We start from the raw sequence: 16,296 nt of genomic DNA, 5'->3' as shown, positions 1-16,296 counted from the left end.
AGGAATTCTACTACTAACAGCAGTATCACACAAGTTGCAGTTTCAAAATTATCATTTTTGCCAGTAGTACATGAAACTGAGTATAGCTGCTACCTAAGAGAGTTGAGCTGATTTACAAGCAAAGAGACACAAGTATTCTTTTTGTCTACATAAAAGATTATTTCTTTGGACAAAAAAATGTTAGAAGAATATCTTATGTAACAATAATGTATATTAAATGTAAAAGATTACATATTAAATTTTAAAATTCAGGCATCTTAAGAAGTCTTACATCCAGCCATATTGGAGAAGGAGAGCCTTTTTTTCTCCCTTGAATAAAGAATCTGAAATCTGATCAGTAACATGACTTTGTTCCTACAATGCCTTTAGGAAGAAATGTTGAGTTAATTACTCAATTAGAGCATATTTACTTTGTAATTATAATGTCATGTTCAGTCATATTTAATTGTTTTTTCCAAAATACCCGAAGGCAACCATACACACAGTGGGTTAAAAAAACTGAATATTTTAGATAAAAAACAATGTCATTTAGAGAAGGACATTTCAAATTTATCATAAAGAATTCTTTAAGGTTAGGTGGTACTCAGACAGTATTTTCCTTGCAACAATTAACTCTTTAAGGTTTGTGTACAAAATTCAAAAATAGTTCCTGTGCAATCAGATTTCTTTTTATTACTGTGTCTGGTTTGAAAATCACTATGTTTCCAGTCACCCTTAATAATTATTTTGTTTTAATCTTCTGTCTTTATTAAAGAAGCACATTTTCCCTCCCTCCTAAATTTGTAGAGTTTCTCGGTGCTCAGGTGATATTTGTGGATTGCTTTTATTTCTTGACAGAGGCCAGGTTAAATAACTTTCCCCCCCCCCCCCCACAAACAAGGCTTTAACTGGTACTTTGCTAATTTCTCCCAGCTGTTGAAGGACAGTCAACTTGCTGGTGTTTTTTCATGGATTCTGAATGCTTTGCCTGCAGAGACTGCCACCAAAATTTAGAATTTTCTATGTGGGACTGAAAAAAACACCATTTTAACATTCCTGTACAAGCTTCTAACATTCCCAGAGATTTCCAAAAAAAGCAAACTGTTCCAAAAGTGGAGTGATGCACTGAGCAAAAGCCCCTCAAGCAGCCTCTGTGTCTGATTCAACACAGAAAAGTGGCAGCAGCTCAGCTCTTGGGTGACTTTGGGAAATGAGCTCTCCATCTTCACAGATACAGACTGAAATATACAGAGCAGATACCAGGAACAACGTGGTGAGTTTGTTTGTTTGTTATGAGGTTAAATTCTGCAGCAGCTTGGATAAGCTCCATCCTCAAAGACACTCAGGATTTGACTGGACGTGGCCCTGAACAACTCCTTTTCATCAAACTTGTTTGGAGGGGGGTGGTGAGCAGCTCCCTCCCATCACATAGTACCATTTTGTTTAATCCTCACTTCCCAGAAATGCAATTTTTTGCACTGAAACCTGAGCCAGGGAGAGCAGCACCTCCCAGAACTGTGTTTTTGGGAAGAATGCCTGGGAAAGTGACATAGAGAGCAGCCCACCTTCAAAGCCATCAGCAGCAGGTTCTCCTCAATCTAATCCCCTCCTGAGGATGAACTGTGCTAATAATCTCTCGGCTCTAGATTGCAATAACTCAACCTTGCTATCTGGACAACTGCCAATTTGAGCAAATAAAGACAACATGTGATTCCATCAAATCTTCTGTCACCTTCTACAACACATATATTAATCTATTCTACTTTTTTTTTTTTTTTAATTTTTTTTTTGGCCCTCCCACATCTCTCATGGACCAGCAAAGGCACCTATCCAGACCATACAGTCTTTAATGTGGTGTTTGGGTTTCTGGAGGAAACTCAGCCAGGTCTTTTGTTCTGGAAATGTCTATACATGGTACAGAGATACCTGTGATTCTTCCAGCTGGAACAGACCTATTCTGAAACTATCACAAGTTCTTAAAGGAGTTTATTCCACTCTCGTGATTATGCCTCATCCACAGAAACTGACAGAAATTCTTCCAGAATTCTTCCTTTTCTTTCACAAAAGGGTTTATATGTATTATCAACTGCACCCCGATGTATTTCACAACAACCCTGCAATAGCAACAGTTGCCTCTGTGATCATAAAACCTCACTACTGGATATCAGAGATCTCAACAGGACCAATCCACCACCTGAACCCACACCTGCTCTCTGGCAGGAGCACCACGAGCCCATCACTGCCCTCTCTGCACTGAAGATGGACTGGCATTTCCTCTCTCATTAGAAAAGAAAAATAAAGGAAAACTGAGGGAAAAAAATAAAGCTTGACATAGCTTAAATGCACAGTGACGCTTTTACTCCAACCAAACAGAAAAATTCTAAAATATTTTTTTCTTTTTTAACTTTCATTGGTAATATTACTAAGAAGAAATGCCAAATTTATGTTAGGTATTAGAGGAACTACCAGAAAAAGGAAAAGTGTTTAGTGGCTCCCAGCATGTCTGAACCCTTAATAGCATTTTCTCTTTTTAAAATTAATGATGTTGAAATCCAGTAATAAACATTTTAATGAATACACTTGCTCTCAAATTCCTATCATCCCCATTATCTAAATAAAACCAATGCTTCAGATAAATAATTGACAAAAAATATACTGGGTTTGTATACAGTCTTAAAAAAAAAGATAGGTAATTGAAGCATTTAATAATATTATGTTTTGTAAAGCATATATCTGCCACTGGTTAAAGCTTTCTTTGGTGTTGATCTGATTTGTTGTGTTCAATAATTTAAGAGAGACTTTTACTGCACGCAGTCACATCTGTTATTCTGGTTGATAGTCAATAAATTTAGAAAATACTTGCTCAGAGGAGCTCTTTTATTTGCTGCTCCTGAACTTGAATGACTCCGTTCCTTTCATTATTTCCCAGAAAGGGTCAAACAAGACACTTCCCAGCAAGTTGATGGCCACAATGACAATTCACACACACACGAGTAAATTTAAGAGTGACTGCCATTCAGGTAAACCCTATTTTAAGCATGGATGTAGAACCATTTTCCACAAAACTGAAAGAAAGGAAGCCAAAACTGAGTACATATGGCACTGCTGCAGCTACAGAACATGTTCTCTGAAGCGTTTTGAGGAAACAAAACAAAAATATGAGGACAAAGAATTCAAAGTAAATATCTCAGTGGGATAAATTAATTCCACACGGCAAGGCTGTGTCACATCTGCTCTAGTGAATTACTCAGATGTAACCCCAAAAACACATTAGAGATGCAAGCAAGAGGGGGTTCATAAAGGTGCCTTGGCTGCAGAGAGCACACCAGGTGAGGGCTCATGACAGCAGTGCAAACTTCAGGAAGATCCAGTCAGCAGGAACACTGATGATGACCTAACCAAAACTGGTCTCTGTGACTGAAGATAATTTCAAAGAAAACCTTTCAAAAGTATATACTTTGAATTCCATGCGTTTTGCAGGACACTTAAATACTCCTTTTAAGGATAGGAAATGCTTGAAAGCACTTAAATACCTTTCTGAAGGCTCTACAGGCAGCTTTCACAAATAAATGCAGTGCACTGTATTACGCAGAATGTTTAAGTTCTGTTACTTAACATTATGTTAAATATTTTTATATTACACCACTATTTCATATTATATTGAATTAAATGCTTTACACCAATCAAAAGTTCCAGGTACTTTGAGGCAGAAGATAAATACTTCATAAATACAAGTGTTTATTCTTGAATCAGGGGAGGTTGGAATTCTAGTGCTGCATCTTTAAACAGTGATTCTGACTCTTTTTCTCCAAAAATCCTGAAGATAAGCTGTTTCAGACCACATAGAGGTATTCTTTATGCCCCATGACTGATGCCTACTCTGACCAAGCTTTACAGCAAAACAAGAGCACAAGAGCAAATACTCAAAAACAACAACTAAGTTTGCTAATATGGTCACTTTGTCACCATGGAAAGTGTGTGGTTTCTCCCACACGTGAAAGCATTGCCCCAAAACAAACAGGAAATAAAACTGGTATTCTGAAAATAGAGCAGAAAATTAAAGCAAACATCCAATAAATTCTAGAGCCTATAGCCAATGGCTTTGTTTTGTGACACAGCATGAGACAGATTTCAGCTCTTCAACTGAAATCAGCTGTGAAGTGTACACAATCATCTCTATTTATACCTGCAAAGTTAAGAGGAATATTTGTGGGTTTGACCCTCATTTCAGGTCAGAAAATGCATTAGGGAGTATGTTTGGGACTTGACCCTCTCGCTATCAATAGGCTTCTGAGAAATAAAGGGTATACTAATTAGTTCTTAATTTAACAGATACAGGAGATACAAGGACTATGAAAAGAGTGCCTTACAGGGAAACATTTCAAGAACAGGGTATGTGCAGGTTAGGAAAGGAGGTTGCAAGAAGACCTAATTATGGTTGACAAATACCTGAGGGGGTTCTCTTTCTACAAGCAGCAGGTAGAAATCTGTTCAAAATATGCAATAAGGACAAAGCCCAAAGGCATTATCTGAAATTGAAGGCAGGGCAGTTCAGACGCGGTAGCAGAAATGGCTTTTCACTCAGAGGCTCATTACTGTGCGGAATAAATGACCTACCAGGGGCTCTTCAATCCTAATGAATTTTATTCCGGGATAGACACCGATGTCTCGGCGCTCCATCCGGAGAGCCGCGCTGGCCGCAGCATCCCGGGCAGTGCCGCCTGCCGAGCCCCGGCTCCGCGGCGCTGCAGTGCCACCTTCCGGGAGAGGCACCGGGACCCCCGCTGCCCTCCCCAGCCCGGCCCCGGGGCTGATCGCCGCAGCAAAACCGCTGCCTCCGGCTCCTTTCCAGCCGTATCTGCCCGGCACAGATCCCAGCCAGCAGCGAATTTATTTAGTGCGTGTCCGAGCAGCGCCGGACGCCCCGAGCGGCCAGCCCCGGGGCCAGGCGGGCTCGTTCCGCTCGCTCCCTCCCTAGAGGGGGCTGCAACACGTGGGTTTGCAAACCGATTTTCTATTTTATTTCAAGAGAGCAAGTTTTCAGCGGTGTTAAGAGGGAACGCACTAAAGATGCCCGTCTAAGATTCCACCCAGTCCCACATGTGCACTAGATGTGATGTAGTTAGTTTTGGAAGCTTTCGCTGGTGCCTCTTGGGTGGGGTTTTGTCGTTTTCTAGACAAACATAAGCTGTATCAATTAATAATTACTATTAAAAAATAGACTCCATTGTGTAGCAAAAAAATGAACACTGTGTCTCAGCGTCAACAAATAACACTATTTACTAGCCTTTGTGCTATAGGAGACTGTAATGAAAGCACAGCAGGCTTAGCAACCAAAAAAATGAGGAAATTCTTACTTTAGGGCCAAAGATTTTCAGGATACCTAGTCACACTCGGAAGTATAAAACAAGCATTATTACAAACCTACCCAAACTGGCAGTTAAGAAGCCAACGAAGCCCCTTCAAATAGAGTTCCTCTTCCCCACAGCCCTCACAAGGTAACTAATGGCCTCTCTATGCTTTCTTTATTTATTTACCTTGAGTAAGCCCTGTTGGAGCAGCTCCCCTGCTGCCCAGGTTGCCGAGTGTGAGCTCAGGTGGGCTGACAAGGAGCTGGCTGACATCAGACCTGTGCTGGCAGCAGCTGCTAGCAGAGGCCCGCTCACATCAGTCACATCTCAACAGCAGACATCAAAATTTGTCTTGCTCCCCCAAGAACCTGGAACGTTCACCTTGCTGCCAGCAACTGTGCAGGATGCAAGAGCAAGGACTGATCTAAATCAGTCTTGCATGTCAGAAGCGAGTAGAAGACCAGGATCCCAGACCTGGCTTCATCTTCTACCCCCCTCCTATCACTACCTTGCAACTGGCAATCTGTGGCTCTGTGGCTGCTTTAATGGCTCCATTCCACCTCGTGATTGGTTTGCTCCCATCTCCTCACTACCAGGTTTTCTTGACTACTGATCAATTTAGCCTTTCAGGTGCTGTTTGCATAAAATAAAAATAGATTGTAAATAAATGGCAACCTGAGCACTATCGGGGAACAGAACTCACTTCCACCTGGCTGATTTTCTGTTTGCTTTAGAAGTTGCTCTTTCACCTGGGAGTAATGACAATCCGCATCAAGAGACAGATGCAAAACTGTTCCTCCAATTATATAATCACTGCAGCTGATAAGGAGGGAGCTGGATTTAGGTTGCCATAGCGTTGGCATATTGCTATGGAGGCTGAGCTCTTCATCCACTTTATCAGCGCTGGACCAGGAAGAGCAGCCCAATTATGCCTGCTGAATGCATGTGCTGCAGACTCGCTCCCACTTGGAAGAAGCACTCTGGATCAGGGGCTGCTTCCTTTCCCCTCCCACCTCATTTCGATGGAGTGCTTAGGGGTGGGGGTGCTGGGTGGTTTTATTCTTTTTAATCTGCATTCAGTCGGAAGGAGGGTGGTGTTATCTCTAAACCCCACTACCCTTCCACCATTGAGCGCTGCCACAGCGCTGCTGCCCCTCCCCAGCTGCACCTCCAGCCGCCCCTCCAAGGCGCTCGGGGGTCCCTGGGGGCTCAGCGGGGCACGCTCGCCCCCGGAGCAGGTGTTGGATGCCGGCGGGCGGGGGCACGTTTGTCAGCGGGGAAGTTGTCGCCGGCCGAGGGAGGGGAGGGGCTGCCCTGAGGACCAGGCGGGGGCGATGAGGGAGAAGTTGGCCGGGGCTGGGGGCTCTGCCGCGGGGAGAGAGACACCCCGGCAGCTGCTCCCGGCGGAGCGCTGCTCTTCCCTCGCCGAGGGGAGGAAATGGCTCTGCCTGCTCTGCAACACCGACCGACGAATGTGTGTGCAGCCAGGGCTGGAGGGAAGGGAAGGGAGGGGGTGACACCATGCAGGTAACGGGATAAAAATAACTTCAGGAACGGCAGATCGGGGTTGGGCGGGGGCGGGGGAAGGCTTCTGGAGTTTGGACAAACAAAGTTTTACTACAGGGAATAGCGGGGGACATTTGCTAATGCCGAGGAGCAACAGCACGGGTTGGTATCCATGATGCAGGCGATCCTGCGAGGAGCTCGGCGAGAAATCACTGCCCCGAGTAAAACCCAACTTCCATTTTAATACAGACACCCCCGGTGTCCCTCGTTCTCTCAGTATGAGCGCATGTATGGTGCACATGTGTGTAAACAGATAATTCTCCCTTCCCCTCCCCTTTCGTGCGAGAGATTGGAAATAGCGTAAGAGAAGGGAAGGGCTCCTCTCCCGGTGCCTTAGGAAGCCGTACCCAGATGGAGGCTAGGGGGACCGGGAGGACGTTAATTGGGAAAGATCCCCTAATTCCGGCGGCCCTGCGAGTTAATCCTCGTTTGACACGGAGGAGCGGCTGCTCCGCGGCTCCCCCGAGCCCCCGGCCCCAGCGCGCAGCCCCCTCGCCGGCCGCCCCTCCTCGCCCCTTCGCCCGAGAAGGCGACGACGGCGACTTTAAAGCAACTTTTCTTTGCCCGGGCTTTCCTAAGAAAAGCCGTTCTGTGAGGGGCTGCGGGGGTCTCCCCGGAGCACGGCCGGCCGAGGGGAGCTATGTGCTCCGAATGGAACCCGGTGTCAAAGGCTGTCCTCTGCCTGTGGCGGCGACTGAGCTGAGCCGGGAGATAAGGGACAAAGGGCAGGGGAGGGAACGGTTGCTAGGTCCTCGAAGGTAAATCTCAGGCTTACCTTGATGGTTTTCTTCTGGAATGTACATCCTCTTGTTTTCATTGACCATTTAAAACGAGTCCAGAATAATCCCTCCGAAAATCGGCTTGGTAAAATTCAAGGAAGAATGGAGCTGCAGAATTTCCCCTTTTATTATTACCTGATTCCCATTATTGCATCAAACACCAAAAACTGATCCTTTCCACTACTGCCTCCTTTAGTGAAATTGCAATGCATCCTCAGTACATCCGGGCCCCTTCCAAGAATTTAGCACAGCACCTCTGGCTGTTAAACCATAAAAAAGAACAGGAAGGGGGGAAACGAGAGGAGGGGTGGGGGGAAAGGAAAAAAAAGCAAAAGCATCCAGGACAAACCTCTGAGGGTTAAATGTCTTTTTAAAATCCACCAACTACAAGATTAACAACAGGAGGAAGAGGAAAAAAAAAAAAAAAAAAAGGGGAGATGTTCAAACGCTGCTGCTCCTCCTCTTCAAAGCCATTCTGAGCGCGTTGTGTTGGCAGGGAGCTGTTTCTGCAGAGGAAGAGAGCACAGTCCCAGCCCCTTACTCCCTCCCCTCCCTCAGCGCGCTCGCTCCCCGCTCTCTGCCTCTCGCCGACAGACAGACACACTGAACGCTTCCAGATGTTCCAGCTGCGGCGGCTGCACGCAGCTCCCCGCGCACGGCGCTGGGAGACGCCGGACTTGATCTGAAAGTTTAACACGCTGCCTGCCTCCACTGCGCCTGCTGAAGCCTCGCCACAGACATGACGTCAAGGAGGCGAGCTGGAGCCGGCTGCTGCCTGGGGGAGCGGGGGACGGAGAGGGGAGCGGCGGGGGCCGGGCCGGGGCAGGGGCCGGGCAGCGGCACGGCCCCGGCCCCGCGGCACCGGCCCCGCTCCGGTCCGATCCGCTCTCAGCAGTGTGGGCTCTGCCCTGCGGGTCCGCTACGGAATGCGAGTGTGAGCTGCATTTCGAGGAGCACGGAGCCGCTCGCATCGTGTGCGAGCGCCGAGCGAGGCGGCGGAGCGGGCTGCGGCTCTGTTCGAGCCCCCGCGGGCAGGCAGACACGGGCTCGGCAGGCAGGCAGCGGATGGGAGAGACACCCAGGGGTGAGCTGCACAGACGAGAGGATGCACAGATGTTTAAACAGATTAATCAAGCTAGGATTTGCAAAATCCTTGGTGGAAACGCCGAAGTGCTCCGCTGGTATCCCACCACTTGCCTTAATTATGCCTGTCATTTGGCCCTCTATAATTGAAGCCTCCGCAGAGAGCAAAAACGACTCCTTTAAAATGAAATGCGAACTGAATGCAGTACATGTTAAACCTATCTGGACGCTTCGAGCTGCCATGTTAAACAAGAGATGCAGAGTCCTAAAACACTCCTCAGAATCACTGCAGAGACTGCCACAACCCAAAGAACTGAACCACTCTGACGTGCGCGGAGGTGAACGCCTGGAATACCATGTCCTAGGAGCAAACCCAGGGCTGTAGATCCTCACCATAACCGATTATCCCCCTAACATCACAGGCATGCGATACTATTTGTGGGGCTTAAAACACCGTGGTTATTTCCTTTCAAGTGGTTTTCCATTTTAAATAGAAAAAGAGAGTATTTACAATTTGTAATACTCCTATAAAAGAAATACTTTTGACCAAACTTAGTGCCTTCTCTATAGATGCCTTACAGTATCAAATATCCATCTCCTCATGAGGCTTTCTCCCCTCCACTTTAATTGAGCTGTCTTTCAACTGGAACTCAAAATATTATAGAAAGCACCACCAGCTAACAGGTTCATGGAAAGAAACCAAAAAAAAAAAAAAAAAAATCCACCAAAAAAAAAAAAAAAACACACCACACAACACATCCATTTGGAACTACAAGAAAAACTAGAATAGATGCAAAGCACTTACCAAAAACTGGATGCAGCCAAATCACTTGTCCTAAATAAAGGTCATTTTGGTTTCTAGCAACCACTGATCATCACAACTTCTGCATTAGATGCTATTCAAAGGGTAATTAACCAACACCATATTGCCATTGACAGCATGTAGAGGCACAGCTTTATTTCTGACTCAGGAGGAAGAGTTCCTCTGAGCAATTAAAATACTCTGTCCTCTCTTGCCTAGATTTTCTTTAATAATGTCACATGCACTTACCCATTTAATTTGCCAGATCAGGCAAGATCTTAGCTAGAGGTAGAATGGCAATATATTGGCTTTTATTTCCAGTTCAAGTTTCCCTTTTTTTATAAAAGTGAAGTCCTCCCTTCACCATTATAAAAAGGACTGAACAGAAGATACTTCAGTGCCTACATTTGTTGTGTCAATGCACATTTTGTTTTTCTCTTGTGACCACAAATCCTTGCCATTTTGAGTTGTGCTAACTCCAGTTTTTCCATCCATGAGTCAACTGAGCCTTGCATGATTCACCCTTGCATGGACAAGGTATCTTGGGAAGTAAATGCATACTGATCACCCCCTGCCCAGAAACCAAACACTGGTGGAGCACCTGTAAATGTTTCTTTTGCCTTTCTTGGGTCACATCCTCAGCTAGCTGAAGAATAATGTACAGCATTATTTCAACAGTTAAAATCCACATAGCCCTGCTTTATGCCAGCTCACATATGTATGCAGGCACATACACAAGCTGTCTCTGACACCTACAAATCTTTTCCTCCGTTCTTCATCCCTCTCTCGCTGCCAAGCTCCCACAGTAGGACACAAGTCGGGCCAATTACCAGAAATCAAATACCAAAGAAAAATAGAACAAGAAACAACACTATTAGCTGGCATTAATTTATCCAGCATAAATAAAATTCTACTATAATTTGAGGTTTCCTTACTCAGCAATTCTAATAAAATAATTTCCTGTACAGAGACGTGGAAAGAAACTGATTGTAGGATTAAGATGGAAAGATCCTGCTAATGAATCAAGTGGCATAAGAGTGAACACCACACCTTCCCCTAAAGTTTTTGCATTGTCCAAGTACACAAAGAAGATGTAGTCCATGAAAACAAGCTTGGTAAAGAGGTGGCATTTGAAGTAAAGCTGCTTGTAAGAGTTTTTCTTAATGTGATTACTGAAATGTACATTAAATATGGATTCCATCAGGTAAGAACTTGAGGTATTAACCTTCATAGAAACTAGGAAAATTAGCCTTCTTCAGAGTTCAATCCCCACACACACCCCCAAAGAGGAGTATACAAGTGAGAGATAAGCTTTAAAGAAAATTATGGAAGAGTTATTATTTCAACACAAAACCAATACAAAAGTTCTTAGTCCCTGCCTGGTATGGCAGTCAGCAGATTTGGAGGTGAGAAGGACAATGCAAAGATCAGACACAAGGGTATCTCACACTAGCCTGCATCAGTGCTTGTGGACTTTCTCTAAGCACATGATGATAGACTGGACAACGGATCCAATGGATATTCAGCCTTAGGCTGAATATAAGGTGGAGATACAAATTTTCTATCCCATACAATGGTACAAGAAGAAAAAATGTTCTCCAGTTGCTCTGAGAACAATTCTGATGAGGGCCATATGAAGCACCAAGTCAGAGATTCCTGAAAAAACTGCTATTTAAAGTTGTAAAGTGTCCAAAAATGACTTTGCAGGGTACATACTGTGAACACGCAAGTCCCTTCTTCATGTCAGGAATGTTTTGTTCTGTGTACAATATAGCAGCCCTTCCCTGTTATCCAGCCTTATAAAGAGAACACTGGGCACAACAACTTCTTCAAAATCCAGCAGAGGACCTGCATCCATCTTCAGAACAGAGATCACCTGAATAGGTTGTGCAGGAGAACATTTCCCTGCTTCCAAAAGGAGGAGTCACTGGCATGCTGTATGGAACAAATGGGGCTGGAAAGCAATGGGATGAAGGCAGACCAGAGTGTGCAAAAACTCTGCACTGAACTATTTTTATAACTTATTATTTGTAAGGCTCTTTTAAGCAGTCTCAGTACTCCTAAAATGATGTAGGGTTTCCACTGGGCCTACTGCATAGGCTCTCTAATTGCAGTAGATTATGCTCACACTATTTTGGCAGTAATGCCTTCTACTCTAAAAGAAAAGGGTAAATTATTCAAAAGTGGAAAAGAAATGCATTTTATCCCAGAAATGGTACTAATGTTCACAATACAAATGCAATTCCTTCCAGGGCCAGCTCAGAGAAATGGTGCCAGAGCTCTGTATTACTTTGCTGAAAGGTATTTTTTCCCCATGGATTTTAGGTTTTGCACCTCTGCCAACAAACAGGGAAGGCTGCTCATAAGAATCTGAACTTTCTTGCACTGAAGACTTTGGGATATTATTTTAAATAAATGACCATTCCAGGCTAAAGCAGCAGCCTGAGAAGTCCTTGGCACACTAAAGAATTACTGTGCATGAACAACATGATACTCCTAACAACTCCTGTCATTTCTGACAAGACTGCATTGTTGGTCCACACACAGTAAAATACCAGTATTGGGTATTTGCTGGTATTGCACAACTACAATGTAATATTTTTTTTTTTAATGAAATGTTGATGATAACAAATTTTTCTCATATTTCAGGATTGCTGTGCTAAGAATTATTCTCCCAGTTATTTTTGATTCTTTTGAACTATGTATCATCTAAAACTGCATCATTCTCCACACTTCTTATTTGTTAATGAAAAAAATTACTTTTTTGAACCTATGAATACAGATTTATAAAAATGTTCTTTATTTGACTTTTCTTGGTTGCTTAATTTTAATTGAAATTAAAGCAATTGATAATCCTACCTAAAGCTATGCAAAGTGTGGTCAGGAAACTGCAGACATTTCAAAATTATCAGCTAGCTAGTACACGGGAGATTTTCTCAAGATGAAAAAAGGCTGGTATGGATAGGAAGCAGAAGACTGATGATCAGAATTTCCAGGTGATCTCATTTCTTAAAATCTGGAACAGTTACATGCACACAGGAATTTTTGAAATTTTATACAGTGAAAAAGATTGATTTTCAAAGTCAAGTTGGGAAATTTGGCCATATTTTTCACATTCAAATTAAAAGAAGTGGTTAGCTGACCTTGAAATTTCAGTCATTAGCTTTTATATTTGCATTTAAATGTTGTCAAGCAACTACAAAAAGTTAGAAGGGAAATGATAAGATTATTGAAGTAGTTGTATGGCCCACTAAAGCATATTAAGGCCTAGTCTTGGGTAAATGACAGAAAATGTTAGATCTAAGGGCGAAAAAAAGGAAAGAATGAAATAATTGACTGCTGGGTAGGAAAGTAGCTAGTTAGGAGAATAAATGGTCATTAGACAGAAGAGAAGGAAGGAGATGAAATTGATGGTCTTCAAGTAGGTTTTGGTTTTCTAGGTTGCAGAAGCCTCTAGAGAGTAACCTAGATGTCCAGAAGTGTGATTTTATTCAAATCTCACTGGCTATCCTAGCTGTCAGCTGTGATCTGTGACTCAGTGAGTGGTGGCAGAAGTGCTTTTTTTAATTCCAGCTGTAGAAATGGAAGCAGTCACCATTCATCCCTGTAAACAGGGGACTGATGTCTCATTATTATGCAGCATTGCACGAATCCATGCACAATTTTAAGATGTAACAGCAAACAACTGCTTGAACACTCTAAAAAACAAAATTTGTCCCAACTTAAAACATAAATGCAGCTATGCTTATCAGACTTGAAAAGAACTTTTAGCAGTTTTCATTATGCCATCATCATCATGGATACCTGGCCAGGAGGAAGGTTTAACAGCTTTGCAGAATTTATTGTCTGGAAAAATTTGGTGTCTCCCCCGTACAAGTTTAAGGGAAAGGCCCAAACTTAACAAAAAGTGTTGCACTGTTTCTATTTTAAATAAGAAATAATTGAGTCTATCTAGATTTGTTATGTACTGACACAAAGAGATTTAAACTCAACATTGTTTCATTAGCTTCTGCCAATTTAAAATAAAAAAAAGAGAGAGAGAAGCAAAATTGTTGCTGTTAATACTAGTCTAAAATCATCAGTTAAACAAGACATGGGCTTATAATGTCTAGAAGGAGATGTACAATGACAAATGAAATTTTAATCCAATCGGCCTACATTGGTGAAAATAATCATGCAAACTCTTGAGTGTATCTTAGATACTTGCCACAGCTTACACAACAAAAAATTGAGAGCTTACTACCGTTCTAATCTTCCATCATAGTTCTAGAAAATACTCAAGAATATGGAGTTTGAAGATTGTTCTTAACTGAGAACTAAACAGAATTTTGGATTTAGGGCAAGCACAAAAAGACTATTTTGGAAGGGAGGGATTCTTCAAAGAATAAATGTTTGCAAGTTGCTGAGGAAAACCTGACAGTGACTAGAAGAATTACATGATGCTGACATTTGGAAACCTCAGTGGACCTAATTAGCAAACAATGAAAACTACACAGAGTGAAAATAAAAAGGCAATGCAGAAAAACATATTTAGCTAGGAAAACCAATTCCAAGTGTAAAATTCATAAACTGAGTTCAAAAAAGAGAAACAAACTGATGTTGGGGTGGGCTTTAAGACCAAGTTCCTCCCTTGTCTTTTGGAATTTAAAGATTCAAAACCTTTAAATATGCTTTGTCAACACAGAAAATTATTGACAAACTCAAGGAAGCCAGCAATTTGGAGTTCTGACAGATTTTGGAGGATTTGCAATAATCACTAATGAGATAAAATAGTCTAAAAATACATCATCTTACGGATCAGCTGCAAGGAAGATGATTAGATTAATTTGTTAAAATACTCAGTTACCGTGATGTTGCCCTGTTATACAATGTCAACATTTCATCTTCAACAATGACTCTTTCTCTGCTTAAGGGCTACACTGCATCGTAAGTGTATCTGGTTATAATGCAATCTTTGTGGCGTTCCTCTGGCTGTTTTCCCCCAAATTATTTTTCTCCAAAATGAAGAAAAACACAACTCACCCAGCAATCAACCTCTGTTTCAACTGCAGCAACTTTATTTTATGTGATCTTAAAATCTGTCCCACAACTTGCAGTTCTCCTATTGCCTCCTGTTAAGATGACTGGTAATTGTGTTTAGTTGAATAATGATTTTGTGGTCAATTCAAAAAGGGCACAAAGTTAGAAACAAGTTCCATAGGGAGCAATGTTTGATTTCAACCCCATTTTCCAGAGCTGTATGATTACAGACTATAGACAAATCAGAGTTATCTCAGCACCACCTAAACATTGTGTTTGATTTTTTGCAAACTGCCCTTTAAAACAAAATTAGCTCCAATAGACTGCTCAAAAGAGCTCTCTTCTTTCCAAAAAAATAATTGTCAAAACACCAAAAGCAAATGCTACACAGACCCTAATTGAAATGGTTACATCATCAGTGTTAAAAATGTTTATTTCATTAAGGTGCCATCTTGACTAATCCCTCTGCTAGGTCATCCTAAAAACTCATTTAGTGGGACTTTAAAATGTTACAGAAGTTCTGGAAGTGTGAAACAGAGTGTTTAGAGGTGCTTTTTGCTGGAGAGATATTTAAGGTATCCTGAAAAGGTTCCTGAATGCTGTATAAATTAAATCTGCTTCTGTTGCACAGATCTGGACTTGCACACAACAGTTATTCAAATAGCTTTAATTTAAAAATGGTTGTGTGGCTGTCACTGTGAACTCCAAGACTGCTGAAAATAATTCCAAATACTTGTAGCAATATGTAATGGGTGGCTGCCTGAATATGTGCTCTCCAAAGCTTCCTCGGCTGCAGTGGAACCTTGGTGGAACAGAAGCAGAAAAACAGGTGAAGTGGCAGGCAGCAAAGTCAAGAGCATTATTTGATTTGGAGGACAATACAGTAAGGTAGTAGGTTTTGAATTTACATTATGCCCATTATGTTTGCAGTTTCTCAAAAAAATCTGAAGCTTTAGAAGCTGAGAAAAAAAATGTTATACTGTTATTTAAACTACCACTCCAACACACAATCAGAACAATTTATTTATGTCTCCACTTTTAATTCTCCCATCTTTGCCTAAGCATGCAGACAAGCAAAATAAAACAATAAACGACTTTAACATCTTTACTCACTGGTTCCACATGTTCTGAAGGAATTATTTATATTTCCTTAACAGAAATGGTTAAGAGTTCAGTTATTTTATAAGGCCATCAGTGTGTACACTAGTTTATAAGAGTTGCATCTGCAGGAGACCATGAATGACCAAGCTAAGCTCCTAACATACACAAGAAGAGGAGAAGGAAGGAAAGAAAGCAAGAAAGAAGAGAAAGAAGAGACAGTTTTATCTGAAAGTAATGGATCACCAGAAATAAGTTTTCCAGATCAGGTTTAATAATCTCTTTGATTTAGGGGAGAGTAAGAGAGAAATAGAGAAAGACCTATTCTGCTTGAACTTCAAATAGCAATAGTTTTACAGTGCTGGGAAAACAGGTAGTTTTCAGAATAGGTTACATCACTGGCTAAGACTGCTTAGGGATTCATAACTTATCCTTTTTTAAAGCACAGTGGAATTTTTAAGTCTTTTTGATATTTGCTTTACACAATGGGAAGAGAAACTAACAATTTTTAATAAGAATATAAAAATTAAAAGATAATGGAAAGCTCACGCCAATTACACATATAGCAAGCTCATGTAATTGCATAATTTCATTCTTTGACATTATCCTCCTTTCCTGT

At 42.1% G+C, this 16,296-nt stretch overlaps 1 protein-coding gene across 36 annotated transcripts in view; it reads right to left on the bottom strand.

The window, feature by feature from the left end:
• Nucleotides 1–16,296, bottom strand: part of CACNA1C (calcium voltage-gated channel subunit alpha1 C) — a 457,310-nt gene that overhangs the window by 404,866 nt on the left and 36,148 nt on the right. The window contains exon 1 of one of the 36 annotated variants that reach the window (XM_068191803.1): nucleotides 7,672–8,191. The exons of the other annotated variants lie outside the window; for them this stretch is intronic. Coding sequence (XP_068047904.1) covers nucleotides 7,672–7,720 — 49 coding nt within the window. The 5' untranslated portion in view covers nucleotides 7,721–8,191. Of the gene's footprint in view, nucleotides 1–7,671; nucleotides 8,192–16,296 lie in introns of those variants that run through there. 36 annotated transcript variants of the gene reach the window in all.

Source organism: Anomalospiza imberbis, chromosome 5 (genome assembly GCF_031753505.1).
Source record: "Anomalospiza imberbis isolate Cuckoo-Finch-1a 21T00152 chromosome 5, ASM3175350v1, whole genome shotgun sequence".
NCBI classification, from domain to species: domain Eukaryota; kingdom Metazoa; phylum Chordata; class Aves; order Passeriformes; family Viduidae; genus Anomalospiza; species Anomalospiza imberbis.
The sequence above is the reverse complement of the archived record's forward strand: the minus strand, read 5'-3'. Positions and strand labels throughout refer to the sequence as shown.